Consider the following 12980-nt stretch of genomic DNA (forward strand, 5'->3'; position numbering starts at 1 on the left):
TGTTTGCAATCGCACAGCCAGCATAGAGACGCCCACTACCGCTATCTCGTATCCGTAAAAACTTGCTGTCCTGCGTATACATCGGTAACATTGAGTAACATCGGTCCCTCATGCACAATTACAGCAGTTCTGACCTCGCAGTGGCTAATTTATGCACGCCAATGTAACGGTGTTCACACAGACAGGCACGCCTGTGTTTCTCCGACCACTCCCCCGTCACCACCCCCATATGCTGACGTCCCTACACTCACTCTACGATGGCTTTGTTTCTGCTTGCGTCATCGCAGTGCGATCGCACTGCAATCATGCGCAGATGCACTGCGGTGCGTACCCATGTGCAGTATGCATCATCGATCGATCTGCGCACGCAGTTGCAATTGGGATCCATGCTGAATTAGCCCCATAGTCATTCAGCTTGTGAATGAACAGATCTTTGCAATTTAATCTTCAGTGTGTTTCCCGCCAAATTTGTAAAAGATGAGATCATGACATCAATACAAACCTGATGTGATCTGAGACAAAAAAAAATCCTTGGGCAATGTACTTAAGAGATCGGTGACGATAACAAGAAACTGTACACAATACAGATAGCAAAGCTTCATAATATTTAACTTCCATACAACACATCACACCTGTCGTACAATTTTATGTACAGTTTGCAGGTCTCTGGTTGAGCAGACCTACGTTTAATGGTGAATACACACGGTCAGATTTTCTGTCAGATCTGAATGATAACGATTTTAAAAATCGTTCATATCTGACAGAAAATCTAACGTGAGCCTTCAACGATGAACGATGCGCGTTCCTGATTGTCAGATATCTGACATCTGATGTGTTTGCAGTCAGATTTGGATTATTCCATTCATTTGAATGCAGTCAGAAATCGTTCAATCTTTCATATCGTTGGCCAAATCGTTCATCTGACACATCTGACCGCGTGTATGCACCATATATCTGCTTCAAATGACTGTGCACTCTGCAGCGTAAAACTCCATGCATGGAAACCCGGCTGCCCATCTCAGCCTTTGCTTCCATTGAAGGATCTTGAAATGACGTTTACGGTTTCCTGCGCCAGGATCGTTATACACAACACTCAGGGTGCTGGTGCAAAGTTGGGAGCAAAGTGGGCAGAACTTACTGAAAAAAAAAGAGAGTGCACGGACAAATACCAGCATACGTGCCTAGTTTCCACTTAGTCATCATCCTTGTGTATTTGCCCCTTATGTGCAGACAATACACCTCCTAACAGGTGTACATGTTATTTGCTAGTTTCCTCTGCCTGGTTCCCTTATATGTACACTTACTTTTGAATGTCAGAGACTCATTACAGTCCCGTCAGGGTTAATTTCATTCTGCGTAGTACAAGCAGCCTGTGTGTATGAGTATTTTAAGCTCGGCTCCTGCACGAATTCAATTTCTTAATTACCCACTGTGATAAACTGCCAATTTCTGCTGCTCTGTTCATTTCTCATGATGAGGGGGGCAGAGGAGGCGCTTCCCGGGCTTCTATTTATAGGCTCGCTGCAGAAATGTATTCAAATAGGAGAGAAAGTCTCGGGTGCTAACAAAAGTGTAAATCCAAGAGCAGATCGCGCAGGTGCACAGATAATCTCGTTCTGATGCCCGCAATCATGTTTGATAGGCACTATGCCGTGCCCAGTCTTAAGGTGCCTATCCACTGGAAGGCAGGCAAAAGACTGCACGATGACGACATTGTAAGCGTGCAGACGTTTGTCAGTCTGTGATGAGCCTGCACTGAGCGAGCAGTCGTTCAGTGCAGGCTCATCAATCATCTGCTAACGTGCTGAACCCGGCGTTATCGTCAGGTTGACCAACATGTTTGTCCGATGATAGATGTCTACAAGACCAATTTTTTATACAATCTGCAAACGATTATCGAACGAACGATATAGTTATCGTTCAATTGCTCATTTTAATCGTCTAGTGTATAGGCACCTTTAGATTACCTCGTAAAAATATGTATTTGTCATTAAACATGTTTATTCCAAATATAATAAGAAATGTAGATATTTTATACATCAATAATAATTTCAATACTATGGTAATAGTCCCTTTCATGCTAAGGGGAGCGAGTGGGGTAAATTACAGTTGCCGCGGTGTGGAAACATCGGCAACGGCGCCTTAGGTCGCCCCAATCTAGCAGCTGATTTGCGGATTGTACTGCGCATCCCCGTGAGACTGCTCGCAGCTAATCGAATGGACGCCTAATTGTAGCTCAATTGTAACCCCTAAAACTTATATAAGTGACCTTTCTCTCTATCAAATTTCAGTAGTCTGTGGCTCGCCAGCTGTCACAGACTACAAGTCCCAGCACAACCTGTCAAAATTCTCAGAATTGTTAGAGAGCTACAGATGTGTCTTCCTACATCTATCCTCAATACGCCGCACAGCGCGACTTGCCTGGCGTGAGTGAGCCGCCAGGTCCAGTGCTACACTGCTAGCGTATGGCGTTGTTTTTTTATTTTCCTTCCCGAAAGTGAGTCTTAGGCGCAACGAGATGCAACTAGGACGCACCAGGAGACTCTGCTGATTAATTTAATATGCAACAATTGTATAGCTGTGTGTGACAGTGTATGTAAACGGCACTTGGCGTGGAACAAATCTGTGGACGCTGCATGGAAGCATTTTATAGGCTGATGCAGAGACTACGTCGCACACAGCTATAAAAGTGCCGCTTATCAAATGAATCCAGGCAGTCTGCTGCTGCGTCCTAGTCACATTGCATTGCGGCTTAGACGCATTATCGGCAAAAAAAATTAGAAAGACAGCCGGCGCTGGCACGGGACTTAGGGCCTGATTCAGAGCCGGACGCTCTGACCAGAGCGCTCGCTCTGAATCAGGGCCCTCCTCCATTAAAATGGAACGTCCTCCTGGACGCTCGTATAGCTGTGGGAGACCACCCACAGCATATACGAGCGTCCAAAAAGATGGTCACGATGGTCTTGACCATCGCGACCATCAGACTTGCGACGGAAACCCTGCGGTAGGGTTTCCCAGCCACAAGCCCTGGAGTGATTTTGGCTCTATCAGAGCCAAAATCACTCCCACTGACATCACTAGTGATGTCAGTGGGACCGGCTTCAGACGGTAGGCGTTCCCATGGGCACGCCCCCAGCACGCCCACCAAAGGGGGCGTGCTGTCAGTCACCATCGACAGCACGCCCCCTTTGGTGCGAGACCCGGAGCGACAGCATGGCTGTTGCAGTCCGGGTCTCGCGCATGCGCACGACGGAGCTCCCTCCGTCGTGCGCATGCGCAGTGGGGAACATCGACCCACTTGCGAGCGTACTGCCGCTTGCGAGTGGGTCTGAATGACCCCCTTAGCATGCCGAGAGGGGCTGTTTGGCGCAGCTGCAGCAAAGATGTGCGAGGACACGTATGTATAAAATCCGTATGCCTAATTTGCTGAAAACCCATCGTTTGCCTTAACTGTGTGTCACATAGGGCTACGTGGTGACTGCAGGAGGACAGGATATTTCTGTGACTGATTCTGCAATGAGGAGCATTATACACTAGTTTATCAGCAGCGCGGTGTCAGCTCAGGCCTTGATTTCACATCTTATCCTGCTTAGTGCTCAATCCAAGCTACGATATGCCATCCTTCCATCACCCCAGGGGTCCCTAAGCCTCCGAGCCTCATGAGTTTGGCTGCTTATATCAGGGCTGGACTAATTACTGCCATAGAGATTCCTGTAACGCAGGAGACTTAGAGCTACAGGATTTTTTTCATTTTATGTCCAATTTTTTTTTATCCCTAACACTCTTGTTAAATTACAGGTTTTTTTTCTGCTACGAAGCTCCTCTCACTCCCCAACGCTCTCATCTATGAACCCCTGTTTAGAAGGATTGTTTGTACATACACATATAACTATAACAATGTTTTACTATCTGATCTCTGCCCTGTGCGTAGATGCTCCCCGTCTCAGCCTCTATAGTGCCTATTGATTTTTCCTTTTTGCACTTGTCTGCAATTTCTTTGACACCAGGCACAATCTATAAAGGTATCCCTGACTCCTCCAGAGGTCAATAAAAGACAATTCACAACTAGAAGCGTAGAGTTAACCCTATAGTACATCCATGGGTTATTGTGTCCTTGGGTGTAATGTGTATGTATGTCAGGATTTCAAGGATGTTTTATTGCATCGCTTTGTTACTTTATGCATGTTTGTCTCCGATAAAATGTATTATTGTAGCCTGTAGTCAGAGAACCTTTGGTGACTTCTGCTCTGCACTAAACCCTGGATGGGCGAAATACAGCACTCGGGCCTTTTACAATTGGTTCTAGCCCATGCATCTCGTCCCTCCGCAGCCTGTAATGTAGTCCGCAAAGTATTTAGCAACACAATGCAAAAGGTTTCTAAAAGCTTTAGGGGCCCCATTCAGAGATGTACACTATTCCGATATTTACACAGTTGAGCGATTATCGGTGGACTGTGTGTGCGTCACAGTTGCAATGCTGCTCGTAGAGGGGTTTTCTTAGCAGAATGACTGACTGTTTGGCAGGGAGTGGCGTCTGCTATCCCGTACACAGATAAAGTGGTTCCTACATCTCTGTTCAGGCGGCCATTCTGCGTAACCATAGGAAAGATCTGCGTATTTGTACGCACTTGCCGGGATCTGCAAAGCCGGCGGTCTCCCGTGCCTCATGCAGAGTTTTACAAAATTCCAGAAGGAACGGTTTACTGTAGTGAATTTCTTTCTGCTGTATGTTTTCTACCAACAAAGTATTTAAGACTTGGGCAGCGGTCAAGAAATTGTGGAGTAGAAACAGTTCTCGTAGTTGAATGTATGTAAATGTTAAGACTGACTGGTGTAAAATTGCCACAAAGTTAGGATCTCTATGAGAGTAGAGTACTAAAGAGGACTAGAGGTATCTTAGCTGACCCTAGTCATCTGAATTCTATGGTTTTGGAAAGGTTACTATCTAATAAATGTTTGAGGAGTGTGTGCGGTTATATAATCATGTTTTCCCAACATCTGTTCCGTTTACTGAACTGTCAAAAAGCACCGACTTGGGCCTGGTCCTCTGCTCTCACTGTCACTTATTCATTTTTTTTGGCAGGGTTTTTTATTTTACATAGCCATGGTTTCCGATCGGTTGTCATAGCAGCAGAACAGGTCGTAGTCACAGCTAGGCCGAAGCTTTTACGCTCAGCTGGTTTCCATGGCGACGCATATAATCTGTTCCAGACGGAGCGGCACGTGTATGCTATGAGGCTTATTTCACTGACAAGAAGTGTAAAGTCTTTGCATGGAATGGCATTGAGAGAGATGGTAGTAGTGATAATAGCTCACTGCTGCTGCTGCCATCTCTGTGTGACTGCTGGGCACACTGATCCCAATGGTCACTTTCCTGGACCATGGTGGAGATGTATCAAATCTTGGAAAGAGATGAAGTACTAACCAGCTTCTAACTGTCATTATTCAAACACAGCCTGTAACGTGACAGAGGCTTATTGGTTGGTACTTATCTCACTCCACTTTATTTTTCTCCAAGGCTTGATACATCTCTCCCCCTTACATCTCCTCCACTACCCACACTATCTGGATCAGTTTCACCAGACCGCCAGACTTTTTCTCTCAGGCATCCTGTTTCCCCATCCTTTATCATCTCTCCTATTTCCCCATCCTTTATCATCTCTCCTATTTCCCCATCCTTTATCATCTCTCCTATTTCCCCATCCTTTATCATCTCTCCTGTTTCCTCATCCTTTATCATCTCTCCTATTTCCCCATCCTTTATCATCTCTCCTATTTCCCCATCCTTTATCATCTCTCCTGTTTCCTCATCCTTTATCATCTCTCCTGTTTCCCCATCCTTTATCATCTCTCCTGTTTCCCCATCCTTTATAATGATCTCTCCTATTTCCCCATCCTTTATCATCTCTCCTATTTCCTCATCCTTTATCATCTCTCCTGTTTCCCCATCCTTTATCATCTCTCCTATTTCCCCATCCTTTATAATGATCTCTCCTATTTCCCCATCCTTTATCATCTCTCCTATTTCCCCATCCTTTATCATCTCTCCTGTTTCCCCATCCTTTATCATCTCTCCTGTTTCCTCATCCTTTATCATCTCTCCTGTTTCCCCATCCTTTATCATCTCTCCTGTTTCCCCATCCTTTATCATCTCTCCTATTTCCCCATCCTTTATCATCTTTCCTATTTCCCCATCCTTTATCTCTCCTATTTCCCCATCCTTTATCATCTCTCCTATTTCCTCATCCTTTATCATCTCTCCTATTTCCCCATCCTTTATCATCTCTCCTATTTCCCCATCCTTTATCATCTCTCCTGTTTCCCCATCCTTTATAATGATCTCTCCTATTTCCCCATCCTTTATCATCTCTCCTATTTCCTCATCCTTTATCATCTCTCCTGTTTCCCCATCCTTTATCATCTCTCCTATTTCCTCATCCTTTATCATCTCTCCTATTTCCTCATCCTTTATCATCTCTCCTATTTCCCCATCCTTTATCATCTTTCCTATTTCCTCATCCTTTATCATCTCTCCTGTTTCCCCATCCTTTATCATCTCTCCTGTTTCCCTATCCTTTATCATCTCTCCTGTTTCCCCATCCTTTGTCATCTCTCCTGTTTCCCCATCCTTTGTCATCTCTCCTGTTTCCCCATCCTTTATCATCTCTCCTGTTTCCCCATCCTTTATCATCTCTCCTGTTTCCCCATCCTTTATCATCTCTCCTGTTTCCCCATCCTTTATAATGATCTCTCCTATTTCCCCATCCTTTGTCATCTCTCCTATTTCCCCATCCTTTATCATCTCTCCTGTTTCCCCATCCTTTATCATCTCTCCTATTTCCCCATCCTTTATAATGATCTCTCCTATTTCCCCATCCTTTATAATGATCTCTCCTATTTCCCCATCCTTTATCATCTCTCTTGTTTCCCCATCCTTTATCATCTCTCCTGTTTCCCCATCCTTTATAGTGATCTCTCCTATTTCCCCATCCTTTATCATCTCTCCTGTTTCCCCATCCTTTATCATCTCTCCTATTTCCCCATCCTTTATAATGATCTCTCCTGTTTCCCCATCCTTTATCATCTCTCCTGTTTCCCCATCCTTTATCATCTCTCCTATTTCCTCATCCTTTATCATCTCTCCTATTTCCCCATCCTTTATCATCTCTCCTATTTCCCCATCCTTTATAATGATCTCTTCTATTTCCCCATCGTTTATCATCTTTCCTGTTTCCCCTTCCTTTATCATCTCTCCTATTTCCCCATCCTTCGCTCCAACATAGATTTCCTCTACTATAAAGTCAGGTTTTATCTCCCAACATTGCCATGCAAACATGCTTTACTTATTTATTATCCACCCATTCTTATAACCCCTGCTTTACTGCTTGTAACTCACTGTTCTGGCTACTTGCACCACCTTCCCCTTGCTCCAGAGGTTTCCAAACTCCGCCATTACAGTCCACGTTTTAAGGATATCTATGCGTGAGCATAGGTAACTTAATTAGTACCTCAGTAAATTTGATTTAACCATCTGGACTCAAGCATGGATATCCTTAAAACCTGGACTGTAATGGGGAGTTTGGGAACCTCTGCCTTACTCTCTCACAGCCCATTTGGCTTTGTCATCTACTACAGAGAGAAAATTGACACCAATCACCAAGATATCTCTTCTTGCCGGACCCCGCACAACACACCCACCTTCTCCTACACCCATATCATCATCTCATCACCCTACAACCTGCCCTTGCTTACCTATGTTCTTTGCCCTCTCTCCCACACTGGATGTACACCTCTTCAGCCTGTCTATTTCCACTGGCCTATTCTCCCACTGGGATGTAGTTAGATTATTGGCGGCCGGGATGCCAGTCGTCGGAATCCCGACAGTGGAAACCCGACCTGGGACTAAAGATAGGTGTCGAAATCCCGACGCCTACTTTTAGCCCCACGCCAAAATCCCAAAAGCCGGCATCCCGAACGAAGGTACGCTGGGTTTCTTAGCCCTTAGCTGCGGTGGTGGGGGGGGGGGAGGTTTAGGCATCCCTGGGGGGACTTAGGGTTAGGCACCCACCGGGGATGGTTAGACAACATGGAGGGGGCACCCCCGGGGGAAGGTTAGAGTTAGGCACCCCCCCAGGAAGGTTAGGTTTAGGATGCTGGAAAGGGGGGAGTTAGGGTTAGGCACTAGGGGGGGAGGTTAGGCGCCACTAAGGGAGGGTTAGTAGGGGAGAGGGGTAGGGATAGCATACTTACCACCCCTGTCGGGATCTTCAGATATCGGGATGCCGCTGTCAGGACTATTGAGCCGCCGGTATTCCCTCCCAGTGGTGTACAATATGTTTATGCAATTAAAATAAATATAAATGACCACAAAAATAATATTATAGTCTTTATTTTTTTACATGTTTTGTTGGAAGCTGGAGTCCCCACTAAATACTGTTATGATGTGTGTTCTCCTCGTTGAAAGATGTCTCTGACCCTCCTCTCCCACGTGTTCCCCCAGGTATTACGTGACGTGCTCCGGGACTTGTACCGCTTGTTGAAATTTGTGGTGCGGTGCGAGTCGGACTCTGTGTCTGTACTGCACGCACAGCTCGCACTGGAGGAATTGGACACCATCATGAGGGCGATTCTGTTCCCCCCACAGAAACTGGAGAAGAAAATTATTGTTTTACCTTAAGAAATGTGAAACCCATCCTGGAAATATCTCTGTATATGTGTGTGACAGAAAGGGGCATTTTGGAGGCTTAGACAGCTCTGTTCCCACAACAGCAGCAATAAGGATTTTAACTGGACATTATCTTTATTATTATCCTACAATGTTTTATAATGTTGCTTCATTACCTAAATTGTGTTTTTAAAAACACACAATAACTTGTAGTAAAGGTAATGCTATTTGTGGTATAAATGTGATTAGAGGTCATTCTATTCTTTAGAGGAGCATTGGTTACACACAAAGAAGGGTAGACAATTAGAGGCGAAAAGTCAGAATATTTTGGCCTGTTGACTTTCCGCCTCATTTGCCTGTTTCAGAGGCGAAATCATTCCGTGCGTTCCCCGATTTTCGCCTAATTCGATTGCAAAATAGGCGAAAAGGGAATTAGGCGAATGCGGAACAGGCGAAAAGTACTGAAAGAATTGGGGAAATCAGTCTGTACCCCAGAAAAAGATGCACTAACAGGAAATCAATATAGATGTGTACTAATAGCCCTAATAAAGCTATTTTGTGTACTTAAGTTGTGTAAATTGCTTGCTATTAGCATCTTTGTAAAAGAATAGCATTAAGCAGTATTTTTTGGTGAAAATAAGTAGTCCAGTGAAATTCGGGGTACTTGAAAATGGGCGCTAGCATATTTGTATGTCTCTAAAGTGAACTTTTTAAAAACGTGAAAAATCCACCTGCTGCGTGCACCTGCAATCCCAAAAACACCTGACCCATCCTTGCAGCACCCCATGAAACCTATTGCGCTCATTTTTATGCTTGTCCCCCCACTATTTACATTTTTACCTCAAAAATTCAATTTTTTTTTTTGGGGTGTTCTTAGGATTTTTTTTTTTTTTCAGATTTGTCTTTTGGGGGGCTGTACCAAGGGTTCTGAGTAGTTTCCCCACGTTCGCAACCCAAAATAAAGATTTTGTACTTCTTTTCACCTGCTATTGATTGGAGAATCTTTTTTGGAGAATTCAATGCATCGAGTTTCCGTTTAGGCGAAATTGTCCTGGAATTGAATTTGGCGAAATTTAAAAAAAAAAAAAACAGGCGAAAAAGGCTTTTCGTCTCTAATTGAATATGGCCCAAACTTCCCAGGTAAAATATAATTTTACTGCGTGCAGTACCTCTTGCTGGCCACTGGGGTAATTTACAACGTGGTCTTGAGAACACTTTTACTTATTTATTAACCGTTTCTTGTATAGTGCAACATATTTCCTTATACGCGTTTTACAATTGGAAACATTGAACAAAAATAGGTAATAACAGATAGACATAGAGGTAGGAAGGCCCTGCTTGCAAGCTTACAATCCATAGGGATATGGGCATTGATACACAAGGATAGGTGCTATATATTCCATTTTGGTCTAGCCAGAATGCAGAGTTTCTTGGTGGGCTTTATGATCCAGTCACACAGGAATGTTGGCCAAATGTCAGGAGGATATGCAAGAAAGACTGTGTGAGGTTGTGTGTGGACTGTGAAAGGGGATCTAATTAGCTGTGGAAGCTATGAAGGTTATGCGGGCTGTTCAGGAATCTGGAGTCTGAAGAGGTGAGTTTTCAGGGAACAGTTGAATGTTTGGAGACTAGATGAAAGTCTTATTGTGCGTGGGAGGGCATTCCACAGAGTGGGTGCAGCCCATAAAAAGTCCTGTAACCATGAATGGGAGCAAGTAATGCACGGGGATGAGAGACGCAGATCTTGTGCTGAGTGGAGAGGACGGGTTGGGAGATATTTTGAGATGAGTGAAGAGATAGATGTATGTTGGTGTGGTTTGGTTAATAACCTTATGTGTAAGTAAATGTATTTTGTATTGATTACGGTAGAAAACTGGCAACCAATGGAGGGACAGAGTGGAGCAGCAGACGGTGAACGTTTGGCAAGGACGATCAGCCTTGCAGCTGCATCTTAATAGATTGTAATGGCGATAGCCTGTTTTTGGGAAGACTAGTAAGGAGACTATTGCAATAGTCAATGCGGGAAATAATGAGTGCATGGATTAGTTTTTGCAGTGCTTTGTGTGAGAAATGGTCGAATTATGTTTTTTAGATGTATGTAACATGATTTTGAGACAGATTGAATGTGGGGAACAAAGGACAGTTCAGAGTCAAGGATGACACCTAGGCAGCGAGCTTGTGGGGCAGGGTGGATTGTCGAGTTATCCACAGTGATGGAGAGATCAGGTAGGTAACTGCTGTTGGCCGGTGGAAATATAATTAATTCTGTTTAGAAATATTAAGTTTGAGGTGGTGAGATGCCATCCAAGATGAAATGACAGAGACATTCAGTGACACGGACCAGCACAGATGGTGACAAATCTATGCGTATACTGCACGTCTAATCTCCGCACCCCACTGCAAACATGAAGCCAGAAAAATCTTCAGAGTCCCATTAATTATTTTTTTATTAACCTTTATACAGTGCACAGATATTATGCATCGCTTTGCAGAGTATATCCAACATTCAGAGCAGTCCTGCCCATTGGAGCTTACAATCTATATTCTCTGTCACATGAACACACATTAGGGTTTTTTTTTCTGCCACAAGCCAAACAACCTACTAGTAAGTTTTTGGGGTGTTGGAGGAAACCCACACAAACAAAAAGTGTTAGTGTCAAATCAACGTCCAACTTTTTAGAGCACCCACTTTTTTTTTTTAAATAAACTTTTGTTTTACTTCTAAAAAAAAAGGTGTTGCTATGCAAAGGGTATTACCCAGGTACAGCCACCACAGGCAGAATTCTTGGGTCCTGAGAGTGCCGTCAGATTTGTGCAGAGTACTATTCTGCCACACAAGGAAGGCTGGCGGTTCTGGCTCGCGTAGGAAGGTGGCTGGCAGTTGTGGCTCGTGTAGGAAGGTGGCTGGCGGTTCTGGCTCACACAGGAATGCTGTCAGTTCTGGCTCGCATAGGAAGGTGGCTGTCGATTCTGGCTCACACAGGAATTCTGGCGGTTCTGGCTCGCGTAGGAAGGTGGCTGTCAGTTCTGGCTCACACAGGAAGGCTGTCAGTTCTGGCTCGCATAGGAAGGTGGCTGTCGATTCTGGCTCACACAGGAATTCTGGCGGTTCTGGCTCGCGTAGGAAGGTGGCTGTCAGTTCTGGCTCACACAGGAAGGCTGTCAGTTCTGGCTCGCATAGGAAGGTGACTGTTGATCCTGGCTCACACAGGAATGCTGTCAGTTCTGGCTCGCGTAGGAAGGCCGGTGGTTCTGGCTTGCATAGGAAGGCTGACTGTTGGTAAGGGTTCTGTTTGCTGCATTTCTTTAATAATGGAAGCAGTCGCCACGCTGTATGACTCTATATGAGAGACATTTCCTGTATGCTGCCCCAGCTGTAAGATAATAGACTTCTTCTCTTGGAGCTGTCCTGGCAGGAACGACAGTGACAGGCTGTGCTGCAGGATGCCACTGAACCACGTATATGTTGAAAACACTAACCACTACCACTTACTACTTACCACTAAGTACTAACCATTACCACTAACTACTATCCACTACCACTGATACCTGCTACTCTCTGGATGGGAAGCCAGACAATGGTACAGTATAGCTAGGGAGTAGACTTCTTATACAGTACTCTAGCAGTAACCTTTATAGATGACCACAGCTCGCTCAACAGGTTCTAGATAATATAATATTGAGGATATTCGGTGTAAAGCTCATCGGATACATTGCAGCAGTTTGGCTTTGTCAGTTTCCTGCCCCTTACACAGTATGGTCCAGATTCCAGGCTGGAGGCAGCTCCTTATACCGCTGCAAATAGTGAGCTTAGCAAACTGCGCAGAAGCAGATTCACACATCTTTGCGTATGTGGCGACTTTGGCCGGATCTCTCCTTGCATGATATGGGCACCATTGTGCTCACTGGGGTGTTGAAGTGATTGTATCACATATGAAGAGGTTACATGGTAACAGGATGAGCACTGTTAGGTCACACACATTTTATTAAGAATTTAACTACGTTTGTATTAAATGGTAAAAATAAACAAACATTGATTAGTAGGTTACAGGAGTGCTGTGGCTTCTAATTAAGTATCATAAATACAAACCGATAAATATGCTCCGAGAATGTAGTAAAAATAATAAAAAATTAATTTACTCCCAACATAAAGCCGTAACAGAAGCGCAGTTATGTATTTACTGCGTATGCTTTGGCTGGTAAAGAAAGAATACCTGGCACCTGCGCAAAGCCCCCATCTTAGATAGAGATGGGAACCTCAAGTAATTAAACACAACATAAACCCTTAAATGTGCACGTGCCAACTGTACGCACA

At 44.4% G+C, this 12980-nt stretch overlaps 1 protein-coding gene across 1 annotated transcript in view; it reads left to right on the plus strand.

Annotated features, from left to right (window-relative positions):
- Positions 1–9636, plus strand: part of LOC148502728 (transport and Golgi organization protein 6 homolog) — a 106487-nt gene extending 96851 nt beyond the window's left edge. Inside the window, exon 13 of the mRNA XM_088449432.1 lies at positions 8501–9636. Within this exon, the coding sequence (XP_088305558.1) occupies positions 8501–8677 (177 nt within the window). The 3' untranslated portion in view covers positions 8678–9636. The remainder of the gene's footprint in view (positions 1–8500) is intronic.
- Positions 9637–12980: the final 3344 nt, after the last annotated feature.

The sequence above is a fragment of the Taudactylus pleione genome, unplaced genomic scaffold (assembly GCF_031769625.1).
Source record: "Taudactylus pleione unplaced genomic scaffold, aTauple2 ptg000484l, whole genome shotgun sequence".
In the NCBI taxonomy this organism is placed as follows: Eukaryota; Metazoa; Chordata; class Amphibia; order Anura; family Myobatrachidae; genus Taudactylus; species Taudactylus pleione.